General features: G+C 46.6%; 1 protein-coding gene across 2 annotated transcripts in view; it reads right to left on the bottom strand.

Annotated features, from left to right (window-relative positions):
* Nucleotides 1-12,209, bottom strand: part of MYH15 (myosin heavy chain 15) — a 121,868-nt gene extending 109,659 nt beyond the window's left edge. For both annotated transcript variants that reach the window (XM_070454937.1, XM_070454938.1), the window contains exons 1-4: nt 12,072-12,209; nt 11,877-11,972; nt 1,475-1,578; nt 135-273 (exon numbers count right to left, since the gene is read on the bottom strand). In XM_070454937.1, the coding sequence (XP_070311038.1) occupies nt 135-273; nt 1,475-1,578; nt 11,877-11,972; nt 12,072-12,204 (472 nt within the window). In that variant the 5' untranslated portion in view covers nt 12,205-12,209. The remainder of the gene's footprint in view (nt 1-134; nt 274-1,474; nt 1,579-11,876; nt 11,973-12,071) is intronic.
* Between the last annotated feature and the right edge of the window lie 490 nt (nt 12,210-12,699).

The raw sequence follows: 12,699 nt of genomic DNA, 5'->3' as shown, positions 1-12,699 counted from the left end.
AGTTGAGGGAAATCACTGATTAATTTCAACATTTCCTAAAAACCAAGAGGTGAGTTAACTGCAAGAAAAGGGAGTAGGCCTAGGGTCCAGGATTTGAAAAGCCTATATGCCCTGTTTTCAAAAGTAATCCTTACTTTCTGTGCCATCAGCTTCCACTTGCTCTTCTCTGGGTTTCTGCTTAAATTTCATGTTTCCAAAGTGCAGGATGGCTCCAGTGAGTTTATAAGATCCATACTTTTCATCAGGAAGAAAGCCCAAGATGTCCATGGCTTGCTGTAAAAAGAGAAGCAGATGGCTGCAGGAAGCACCTCACCTCCGCTGTGTCACACCTCCCTCCACCTGTGGGCCACGGGCTGCCTGCCGGAGGGAAGGAGACGGACCACCCAGCCCTGAGTGGGACAGTTCTGCTCACGCCGACGCAAACTGGTTTCAAAGCGCACTGTTGGCGCTTGGTCACCTGCAGCTTGCTCATCCCTTTAAAAGAGAACTAGGAAGCCATATGACTTGACTTGTTTAACTCAGTAGTTTTAGAACTCTCCTCAGATGCCTTCTCCTCTCCTGCTCCTCTCTTCTCCCTTCAATAATCTATCATTAACTGGCTATATGAGCTCAATTATTTTGCCTTTCATGGTTATGGGATAAAGTAGCACCATATCTGATGGGTTGCTTATTTCTGGGATCCCATATGTTCTCCTAGGTTTATTCCAGATTCATTTTAAAGACTGGCAAAAGGAAGTATTTAAGAAAAGAAGAGCTATGTCACCAAAGAACAGCATCCTAAGAAGCCACTGCACATGGTAAGAAGTGTGTTCTCACACACTCCAGGAGGGTGGAAATTGGTAATCTTTCTAGTAGTTAATTAGAATATGTATCGGGAGACTATAAAAATTTCATAATCCTACCTCTTAGAAATCTAGCATAAGATGAATCTGATATACAGGAATGTACTCACCTATAAAGATATTCACCATAGTAGAAGAAAAACACCCTCAACCTTGAGTCTAACAATAGGAGAATGGTTAAATAAACTATAGAACAAATGTCTGATAAAATATTAAGTATCCATTAAATGTTTATGAAGAGTTTGTAATGACACTGAAAATGCTAAACATTAATCAAAAAGCAAAAATAGCATATGTAGAATGATTATGATCCTTGACTTAAAAAAACACCCAAACAACTACATAGCAGCAATCCCAAAGAGAAAAAAAAATAAAAGACTGAAAACAGTGGTTATTATTGCATTGAAGCATCTTCCTACTTTTCTATATGTATCAAAGTTACTATACTGACAAAATAAATAAGTATAAAACTCTGGACAGAAGCAGTCCTGTAGGGGCCCCTTCCACTCCCCACCCCAAGGGGAAGGAAGGTCACTTCTCCAGGACCCTTCAGAAGAGAGGAGATCTAAGATGCTTTCTTCCATGTCTCACTGTCATTACCAGACTTTGCTCTGATAAATAACAAGCCTTACATCCGTGGCCAGCAGTTCTTCAGCATCATCTGAGCTCTCCACAGCAACTGTTCCATGAGAGCAAAAGTGAAAGTCAGAGGGATTTTCAGACACCAGGCACACATCTGCAGTGGGAAAACCATCAGTTAAACAGCTTACAGAAATCCACAAGGCTTCAGAAAATAATTGACAAATATTCACAGTTTACTCTTACGGCTTACAGCATACTTGTAAACAAGCCAAAATAAAATCCATATTCTACACCCAAACCTCTGCAATCAATTTCTGCCCTCTATTAACTTGTCAGTCATGTGCTAATGCCTCCCAAGAGAAGACCAGACAGGCCAAATCGGAAAGCAGATTCAATTGCAGCCACTTGAATTGGTGTGAAGAAAAAAAAAAAAAAAACCAGATAATGCATGTTGGCAAAACTTTGAAAACAGGAATTTGGCCTAGATATGTGGTTGAGGGCCAGAGAACAACAACAAAAAAATGGTTTGTAAAATTATAACAGGCCTGAGCTTCAAAAGCTAGGCAGCAGGCAGAAACTGGGGTCAAAACCCAGGGAACATTAGCAGTATGACCCTGTCACATCATGTCCTCCCTACTAGGAGGCTAAGTCTGTCTTTCAAGGGATCCATAAATCAGCTAGTGTGTTCACTGCTGCACCTCTGATATGTCTAAGACTCCTGACATGATTCACCTAGTCAGGAAACATAATGCCGGCTGAAGCCAAGGCAGGCCATCAGCAGCGTGTCTGCAGTCAACTTGGCCAAATCACATTAACCTCTTCAAGCCTGACCCTCGCTCCCAGGGAAGTTTTATACAGCCCATCTGAGTTTTCTGTTTAGCACTCGGTGAAGTGAAGTTCTATTATCCTGAACTCAGAAACAAAGAAATTGGACTCTGTGAATGTCCCAAATGCTCTCTTTGGAAACAATCCAAATGTCCATCATTAATTATTCTTCGGCAAACAAAAGGATACACTATGAACATGTGCTACAGCATGGAAGCATTTCAAAATAATTTGCTGAGTGAAATAAGCCAGACAAAAGAGTATCCACTGCAGGATTCCATCTTATAAAATTCTAGAAACAGTAACTAATTTGCCCTGACAAAGCACATTAGTGGTTGCCTAGGGACTGGGTTGGGAGAGGAGAGCTTGAAGGAGTGAGAAGGGGCAGGAGGGAAGGATTTCAACAGATGGGAAAACTTTTGAATGGATATATGCACTATTTCAATTGTGATGATGGTTTCACCTCATAGACACACATGTCAATGCTTATACTTATGTCAATACTTCAATAAAGCTACTTGATCAGAGTAACTGGGCCAACCCAAAAGAAATCAGGCAGAATCCAAGTATAATACATATTTTAAATAGAAATATAATTCATAATAATTTTTAAAAATATTTATTTCAATGGAGATTTAAATGTCCCTTAAATGTTACTACTTCTCAGGAATCTCCTTATATTATTCCTCATGCCTCACTTTATATCAATATTTATTAGAGATGCAATAATATGCCAGGAATTATTGTAAGTTTTATGGATACATCAGTGAAAAAAAAATCTCATTCCTGCCCTCATAAAGCTTATATTCCAACAGAAGACAGAATTAAAAATAAATGAGTAAAAATATGACATGTAAAACAGGAGTAAGTGCTAAGGACGAAAAATAAAAGGGAAAGGGAATAAAAAATCTTGGATATGCAGAGTTTCCATTTTTAACCCAGTGATCAGAGAAGGCCTCCTAAGGTGACATTTGCATAAAGAGAGTTACAGGAGAGAGTCATAAGTAAGTAAGGGAAGAAATTTCTATAAAGAAAAAAAGCAAATGAAAAGGCCTTGAGATGGGGTTCTTGCCTGAAATTTTGAGTGACTAAGGTTGGTAAAAGAAAGAGTAGGCCATGAGGTCCAAGAAGCATCCAGAGGCCAGATTATAGTGCCTCACAGGCCACGGTGAGGATTTGGGCATTTCTGCTCTATGTGAGATAGAAAGTCACAAGAGGTTTTCGAGCAGAAGAGTGACATCATCTGATTTTTTTTTTTTAAATTTACTGTGGTTGTGGTTAAAGACAGAGGGAAAGGGTGGAATCAGGGGCAACAAGAAAGAGTTAATTCAGGAGGGAGAAAATGGTACTTGGCTTTGGGGTAAGAGCAGAGGTCATAAGAAGCAGCCAGAGATTGGATTTTGAATGGAGTAGAGTCAACAGGATTTGCTGACGAAACAAATGAGAATCATGTGGGAGAAAATTCTGATCAAGAATAACTCAAAGGGTTTGTGCCCAGGCAAGGAGAAGGATGAAGATGCCTTCAGATGAGCTACTAAACACTCTGGTGGGAACAGGTCTGGTGGGGTAGAGTTTAGGAACTAGGTTGTAGGCATTGAAGTTTGAGACGCCTATCAACCATCCAAGTGGAGACATAAAAAAGTCTGTTATCTGTGAGTCTGGAATACTAAATAAAAGTCTAGACTTAGGATCAAACTTTGCAAGCCATCAGATAGAAATGATCTTTAAAGCTGTCGGTCTAGATGATCTATCACCACAAGACAGAGCCGAAGACAGCCCCAGGGCCCTCTAAACTCGTGTGCTGGATGAAAGAGAGAAACCTGCTGAGCAACGCCCAGAGGTTTAGGAGAGAAATAGAAGAGGGCAGTACACTGGAGGCCAAGGGGGAAGATTTTCAGGAGGAGGGAGTCATCACGGGCATCAAATACTGTCCTGACTGTATGCTATCAAGACCCTCTCTGTATTTTATGCAAGATTCCGTCATGACTTTACTGATGACCCTCAAACCTATATTTTCTGAGCTCCAGACCTAGGTCTCCAACTTCCTGTTAGACATTTCTAGGTGAATGGCCACAAGTAGCTCAAACCCAGCATTACCACAACTGACTCAATGATGTTTACTGTGTCTGCCCTGAAGCTATTCTTCTGTGGTTCTGTGCGCAAGTGAATGTCGCCAACACACCCAGGCCAGACATGTGGGTGCCACAATGCCTTGTCCCTTCACCCAGCTCAAATGCAGACATCATGTCCATGTCTTTCAAATCAAAGCATTTATTTAACCTATTTTCTCTACTGTAGGCATATGCTATGGGAGGAGGAAAGGATACAAAACTGAAACAGCCCTTTCCCTCAAAGAGGCTAGAGGAATCATATACCTAAACCGTACAGAAAATGCTGTACTTTAGGGTGGAGGCATATTTTAGTTGGCGGACATTAAAAACAAAATCTATTTTCCAAAATTGCTTTGCCAAGATTACCTTTCAGATCATTCTAGATTCACCTTTTACAGAATTTTTATTTTACTCATGTTTATTATATCATTTTTTTATCATTTCATCCTAGTCATGATGATCAAATATCTGACATTGTTTTCTCCATGTTAAATATAAGGAAAATAAAAGGCTAGAAAGGCATACTAATTGCCCAGAGTCAAATCAATGATAAATTGAATTTAGGACACAGTCCCTAGCGCTTCTGCTGGACTATGCCACCCACTGCTCCAAGCTGTGTGAGCGACTATGACGGTACTGCATTTCCTCCTTTGTCCTGGACAGAAGGAGGGTTTTTCTTCTGTGCAAGCTCAACACTGGACAAGCACAGAAGGAGACGCAGCAGAGGGCAAGAGCGCTGTGTGCCTGAGGACTGGAGGACCGCAGGAGGTGGAGGAAAGAGCCAAGGTTCAGGAGGGCGCTGCTAGTCAGCCAGAATGCGGGGCCCAAGTGCTCTATGTGAGTTCTCCCTCAACCTCCCCTCTTCCGGAAGCATCATTTCTAGAAAAACCCAATGGGCTTTTCCTCTATCTCCTTAACAACCAGAAATACGGCTGCCGCGCTGGCGTAACCATTCCCTGGGGCAGCTGCCCTCAGCAGGAGGTGGCCGCTCTAGAGAAGCAAGAGTGTTTGAGGAACCCTAAAAGGCCTTTAGCTCAAACATCCTCCCCACTGGGCCTTATCAAAACTTCTTTTCAAGGAGCAATAAGTTTTAACTGGGTGGAGGATTGAGGTTTTCTCAGAAGAGTATCATGTAAATGGGGATTCCTTTATTTAATTAATTTCATTTCTACCACGAGAAATGGGCTTGAGAAAATGAAAAAAGTAGATGCATTTCATGAGACACTATTGAGTCAGAGAGACTGTCTAGGCCAGAAAGGGCCCATATAGAAGATTGTTGACCAGGCTGTGGGCATGTGGAGGACAGAGATGGGAGGGTGGTGAGGTGGGGAGCAGAGAGAGAATGGATGAGAGGATGCTAACTCTCATTGAAGTAAACGTTAATTACTTTACAATTTCAAAAAGTATAGGTGTCAATAGTTCATTTCTAGGGCCCACTAGCCAGTTGGAGATGCCTAGAACCCATTCGGAGTGAGTGTTTTATCATGCAAGCATTGTTTCACATGTCGTCCTAACATTACACTTTACTTTCAGAATGGCCGAATGTTCTCCAAGGTTGTGTTTACTATGACAAGCAGTGAAACTGACAGCGGAACAAAAGAAGTTTATCACCTTAGGAGCTGAGTCCCATGGCTGCTGCCTCTGTGACGTCGCCCGTCCTCACCGGATCCTCAGTGCCACTATGCACAGCTGAGGTGACGTCGCCCGTCCTCACCGGATCCTCAGCGCCTATGCACAGCTGAGGTGACGTCGCCCGTCCTCACCGGATCCTCAGCGCCTATGCCCAGCTGAGGTGACGTCGCCCGTCCTCACCGGATCCTCAGCGCCTATGCCCAGCTGAGGTGACGTCACCCACCCTCACCGGATCCTCAGCGCCTATGCACAGCTGAGGTGACGTCGCCCGTCCTCACCGGATCCTCAGCGCCTATGCCCAGCTGAGGTGACGTCGCCCGTCCTCACCGGATCCTCAGCGCCTATGCACAGCTGAGGTGACGTCACCCGTCCTCACCGGATCCTCAGCGCCTATGCACAGCTGAGGTGACGTCACCCGTCCTCACCGGATCCTCAGCGCCTATGCACAGCTGAGGTGACGTCACCCACCCTCACCGGATCCTCAGTGCCTATGCACAGCTGAGGTGACGTCGCCCGTCCTCACCGGATCCTCAGTGCCTATGCACAGCTGAGGTGACGTCACCCATCCTCACCGGATCCTCAGCGCCTATGCACAGCTGAGGTGACGTCGCCCGTCCTCACCGGATCCTCAGCGCCTATGCACAGCTGAGGTGACGTCACCCATCCTCACCGGATCCTCAGCGCCTATGCACAGCTGAGGTGACGTCACCCACCCTCACCGGATCCTCAGTGCCTATGCACAGCTGAGGTGACGTCACCCGTCCTCACCGGATCCTCAGCGCCTATGCCCAGCTGAGGTGACGTCACACGTCCTCACCGGATCCTCAGCGCCTATGCCCAGCTGAGGTGACGTCGCCCGTCCTCACCGGATCCTCAGCGCCTATGCACAGCTGAGGTGACGTCACCCACCCTCACCGGATCCTCAGTGCCACTATGCACAGCTGAGGTGACGTCACACGTCCTCACCGGATCCTCAGCGCCTATGCACAGCTGAGGTGACGTCGCCCGTCCTCACCGGATCCTCAGCGCCTATGCACAGCTGAGGTGACGTCACCCATCCTCACCGGATCCTCAGCGCCTATGCACAGCTGAGGTGACGTCACCCACCCTCACCGGATCCTCAGTGCCTATGCACAGCTGAGGTGACGTCACCCATCCTCACCGGATCCTCAGCGCCTATGCACAGCTGAGGTGACGTCACCCGTCCTCACCGGATCCTCAGTGCCTATGCACAGCTGAGGTGACGTCGCCCGTCCTCACCGGATCCTCAGTGCCACTATGCACAGCTGAGGTGACGTCACACGTCCTCACCGGATCCTCAGTGCCTATGCACAGCTGAGGTGACGTCGCCCGTCCTCACCGGATCCTCAGTGCCACTATGCACAGCTGAGGTGACGTCGCCCGTCCTCACCGGATCCTCAGCGCCTATGCCCAGCTGAGGTGACGTCACCCATCCTCACCGGATCCTCAGCGCCTATGCACAGCTGAGGTGACGTCGCCCGTCCTCACCGGATCCTCAGCGCCTATGCACAGCTGAGGTGACGTCGCCCGTCCTCACCGGATCCTCAGCGCCTATGCACAGCTGAGGTGACGTCGCCCGTCCTCACCGGATCCTCAGCGCCTATGCACAGCTGAGGTGACGTCGCCCGTCCTCACCGGATCCTCAGCGCCTATGCACAGCTGAGGTGACGTCGCCCGTCCTCACCGGATCCTCAGTGCCTATGCACAGCTGAGGTGACGTCGCCCGTCCTCACCGGATCCTCAGTGCCACTATGCACAGCTGAGGTGACGTCGCCCGTCCTCACCGGATCCTCAGCGCCTATGCCCAGCTGAGGTGACGTCACCCATCCTCACCGGATCCTCAGCGCCTATGCACAGCTGAGGTGACGTCGCCCGTCCTCACCGGATCCTCAGCGCCTATGCACAGCTGAGGTGACGTCGCCCGTCCTCACCGGATCCTCAGCGCCTATGCACAGCTGAGGTGACGTCGCCCGTCCTCACCGGATCCTCAGCGCCTATGCACAGCTGAGGTGACGTCGCCCGTCCTCACCGGATCCTCAGCGCCTATGCACAGCTGAGGTGACGTCACCCGTCCTCACCGGATCCTCAGCGCCTATGCCCAGCTGAGGTGACGTCGCCCGTCCTCACCGGATCCTCAGTGCCTATGCACAGCTGAGGAGACCGTGCACCGCCTACCTTCAGAGAAAGCCGTTCGCATAGCTTATGATTGGGATAGCATTCTCTGGAGATGGGAAACATTCAGATGTCTCGCACCCCCCAATAACCAGCGGGGGGAAAGGGAGTGAAGACATGACGCTAGCTCAAGAGAGACCTAATGGGTAAAGAGTGTAAACTGAATAAGCTCCAAAGCAGGCCCAGCAGCTGACCATTCCCTTCCACAAAGGCACTTGGGGCCCCAGGAGACAGCAAGGGCGGCTGCCGGCTGCCACCTCTGTGTAGTACGTCACACGCTTTGTGGAGTCCGCATGGCATTAGGCGAAGTGTCAAGGAGTCCAAGAGGCAAAGATTTCTTTCCTGACCTCTCCTTCTGGAGTTTACACACCAGTTGAATAGCAAGGGTGGACACAATAAATAATATATAAAGAAAAAATCAAAGGAGACAAAAAGGAAGATAAGGCCGGCCAAGCTATGTAGATGTCATTAAGAACCAAAGGATTTGGGGGCTTCTATAGTGGTCCAGTGGTTATGACGTCCCCTTCCAATGCGGGGGGTGTGGATTCGACCCTTGATCCGGGAGCTAAAAACCTACATGCCTGGAGACCAAGCACCAAAACACAAAACAGACTCAACAAAGTCTTTGAAAATGGTTCACATAAAAAAAAAAAAGGAAGAATTTTAAGGAGCGGTGTCTAAGGGAACTGGGGGAGTGAGTTTTAGCTGTGCCTGGAACAAGAATCAGCACCAACTGAAAAAAAAAAAAGAGGAGGAGGACTCTTCCAGGCCGAGTGGAGGCTAAAATGGGGCTGGCTCTTTGGCTGGCACATCACTCCTGTGGGAGGGGCCATTGCGCCCACAGAGCCTCCACCCTCTGCCTGTTTTCCACACCCGACTTGCTTGTCATGCGCAAACGCTCATATTTTAGGAAATGTGGACACAATCCTCACATTGCTAAGCTCTAACCGTCTTGTGTCACTCCTCAGGACACTCAGAAGCTCTTCTTTGGCAGCGATGAATACAAGCAGTTTAACATTTTTAAATATTCCAAAGAATGATCATTGGCATCATCAACAAGCGAACCAACAATACTCAACCTGAACCACCAGATGTCAGCCTTTATACACTAATCAATCTCAGCGGTCCACAGACTCAGCAAAGTACATGAGCTCATGAATTCATGATAGGAATTTCCCATAGCAGCCCAGGGTCCTCAGACAGTTCTATTAGTAAACAGAGATGCCCCCCAAAATCTTGCAGTCACTGCTGGACCCACACTGGACCCTATATGTTAGCTGCTCTGCACTGCATAGAAATGAGTGTCATCTGGCAGGGCTACTCAAAGGAAAACTAAAAAAAAAAAGTCTGTTGCAGGTTGAGGTGGAGGGAAAATAGTAAGGAGAACAGCTGCTGCTTTCACACCACCAACTCCACCCATGGCAAAATATAACCGTCCAGTCTGCAGAGCTTTCTCTGTTTGCTGAGGGCACTTAGGAGTTGGAGACCAGGTAAAACCCCGCTGGATGCACACTAGACTTGCTCTAAGCAGGACGGTCTGGGGGATTGCTCCCCACCACTCTGTTCACCTGGATCTCCAGTCATCCCGCAGTGACTCCTGTGGGGGCACTGTTGTCCTCAATGGCAGATGCAACACCTTTGAAACCCAATCACCTTGTCATCCTTCTCTTCCAATAACTGCCCACAGCCCTTGAGACATAAACTCTGCCGCGCCATGAGAGGTGCTGCTGGCCTGGCCCCGCCTGTCTGCCCCTACGTTACCCACCCCACTCCACCACTCTGCCCCCAGCAATGGCCGTTATGCTAGCCCAAGAATAAACCCAATGCGTTCCTGCCTCAGGGCCTTTGCACTCGCGTTTCTTCCCTCAGGAAGCTTCTTCCTGGAAGTCTTCGCCTACTTGTTCCCCCATTCAAGTGTCTGGAAAAGCATAGCCTTCTCCCCCACCCTCTGGCTTCGCTGCACAGCTTGCCAGATCTCAGTTCCCCGACTAGGAGCCAAATCCAGGCCACATCAGTGACAGTGTCAAGTCCTGATCATCGGACTGCCAGGGAGTCCCCAGAACACTGCCTCCTTACAGAGACCTTACCTGACTCTTCCATCTAAAACATAACCGCCTGTGGGGATTCCAGGCTTTCACTGCTGTGTGGCCCAGTTTCAGTCCCTGGTCAGAGAACTGCAAGCCACATGGTGTGCCCCCCAAAAAATAAAAATTAAATAAAATATAACCTCTCATTGCCCTACCAATTCCTAATTCACTCCATCCCCTCACCCACTTTATTTTCCTCTATAGACCTACCATTGTCTGAAATTATGTGTTTTTTGTTTACTTATTTGTTACTGTCTTCCACACTAGAATGTAAGCTCCTGAGGGCCAGGACCTGTGGGCCCTGTTTTACTTCCTTATTGCCTATCCTTTAAGAAGCAGTGTATACATAGTGACCCCACAATAAATATTTGTTGAATGAATACATGAAATTCATTCTCTTACCCTATAAGTTACTTTTCTATTTCCATTCATGGCACTTCTTTTATCCTAGTCAAATTACTGAATTTGGGAGTATTTTTGACTCATCATTCTCATTTCTGTGTCCAATCATTGCCAAAACTTTTCTATTCTTTCATGAGCCCACCCCCTTTCCCCTCTATTCCCATAGACAGTGCCTTAGATCAGTCGTCTCCAACCTTTCCAGCACCAGTGACCATCATGGAAGACACTTTTCCTACAGACTAGGTTGGGGGGTTGGTTTCAGTATGATTCAAGTGCATTACATTTATTGTGCATTTTATTTTTAATGTAATGCTGCTGCTGATCTGACAGGAGACATGAGTCTGAGGCCTGGAGCTTGGGGACCCCTACCTTAGACTTCTGTCTCATTGTCTTATCCTAGGACTGTTGCGATCACTTCCCTCAGTATTTCTGCCTCCAGTGCATCCTGCCTATCACACCAGCTTAACTGCCGCTGCCACCAACAGATCATGACCTCCTATTACCCCATCCCCCTCCACAAAACACCGCACCCACACACTTACACACATGCACACAATGCCCCCTCAACTTCCTGAGTTTAGAAACCATCCAAATAAGATCTCTACTAGTCTTCTATGAAAACACTTTCCTATAGTTCACCTGCTCTCTCTGTTCCCTGATTTTGCCTTGACTTTTCCTGACATTGTGTACACTATTCCTGCTACCAGAAATGCCCTCCACTCACCACTCTGGTTAAACCCGTTCCCACTCTTCATATCCCAATCCAAATCCTCCCTTCTATATAGAACTCCCATTGACCACTACACACTATAGTAATGTCTCCCACCTCTGGCCTCATCTCTACTACCCACTTAAGTGATAAGTGATTTTAATCATTTAAGGCCTTAAATTATCTAGTGCTTTTTATACACACACAGACTTACACGTGTGCACACACACACACAATCATTTACCTCTGCTGGGCATCCTACCCACCTCCAAAAGTGTTTGAAAAAAGAAAAGTGTTACCATTTGCTCTCTACCCATATAAAAGTATAGAACGTTGGGTCTATATTTGGGTCGATTTCTTACATTTTAGGATAAATAAACTGTGGTCCCACTAAACAGGCCAGCACACACTACACAGTACTTTTCCAGGTCTGATAATCTGACAGCTGTCTCTTGTTTCAGAAGGACACTCAGCCCCAGAATCATACACTTACCACGAAGCTCTTTTTTCCCAGACAGAATCTGATAGAATATGTGGTAGTTCCTCTCTCCAGGCTGCTGGAAAATCACCCGGGATTTTTCAAGCAAAACTGCATAATAAGGCAGTAAAGATTTGAGTAAAGATTCAAATGTAGGTGTTCTTGCAAAACTTAAAAGAGAAGAGATCAGACAGCGCAGTGCCTACTTACAGATGTCGACGTCTGCAGATGACAGCTTGCCCCTGGCACCAAAGTGCATCCTGATGAACTTGCCCTGAGTGAACATGGAACACAGTCTCCTATTTAACGTGCCACGCAGCTGCAATTGTTTCCTTATAGACATCACTCCCAAAGCGACCGCTTCCTCCAAAGTTAAAAAAATCATTCCACATGGGGTGTGATGGCACCAGTTAATGTCAAGAGGCAGCCAGAGTGTCATCAGGACTGGCAGCGGGCCCAGAGTCTAGCCTCAGACCTGCTGCTCATCACTGGCTGTGTATTCTTTATTTACAGTGTTGTACTAGTTTCAGGTGTACAAACAGATTCAGTTTTATATATATAAATGTATAATTTCCACATATATAAATGTATAATTTATATATAACATATATATAATTTCATATATATACAATTTATTTATATATAATTTACATATAATACAGATACACCTTTTTTCAGATTCTTTTCCATTACAGGTCATTACAAGACACTCAGTATAATTCCCTGCACTGTACAATAGGTCCCTATTGGCTATCTATTTCATATATAATAGCGTGTATATGTTAATCCCAAGCCTGTACTTTATCCCTCCCCTCTCCTCTTGGCTGTGCATTCTTAT

This window comes from Odocoileus virginianus, chromosome 25 (assembly GCF_023699985.2).
Source record: "Odocoileus virginianus isolate 20LAN1187 ecotype Illinois chromosome 25, Ovbor_1.2, whole genome shotgun sequence".
Classification (NCBI taxonomy): domain Eukaryota; kingdom Metazoa; phylum Chordata; class Mammalia; order Artiodactyla; family Cervidae; genus Odocoileus; species Odocoileus virginianus.
Note: the sequence above shows the minus strand (reverse complement) of the source record. Positions and strands in the feature narration are given on the sequence as shown.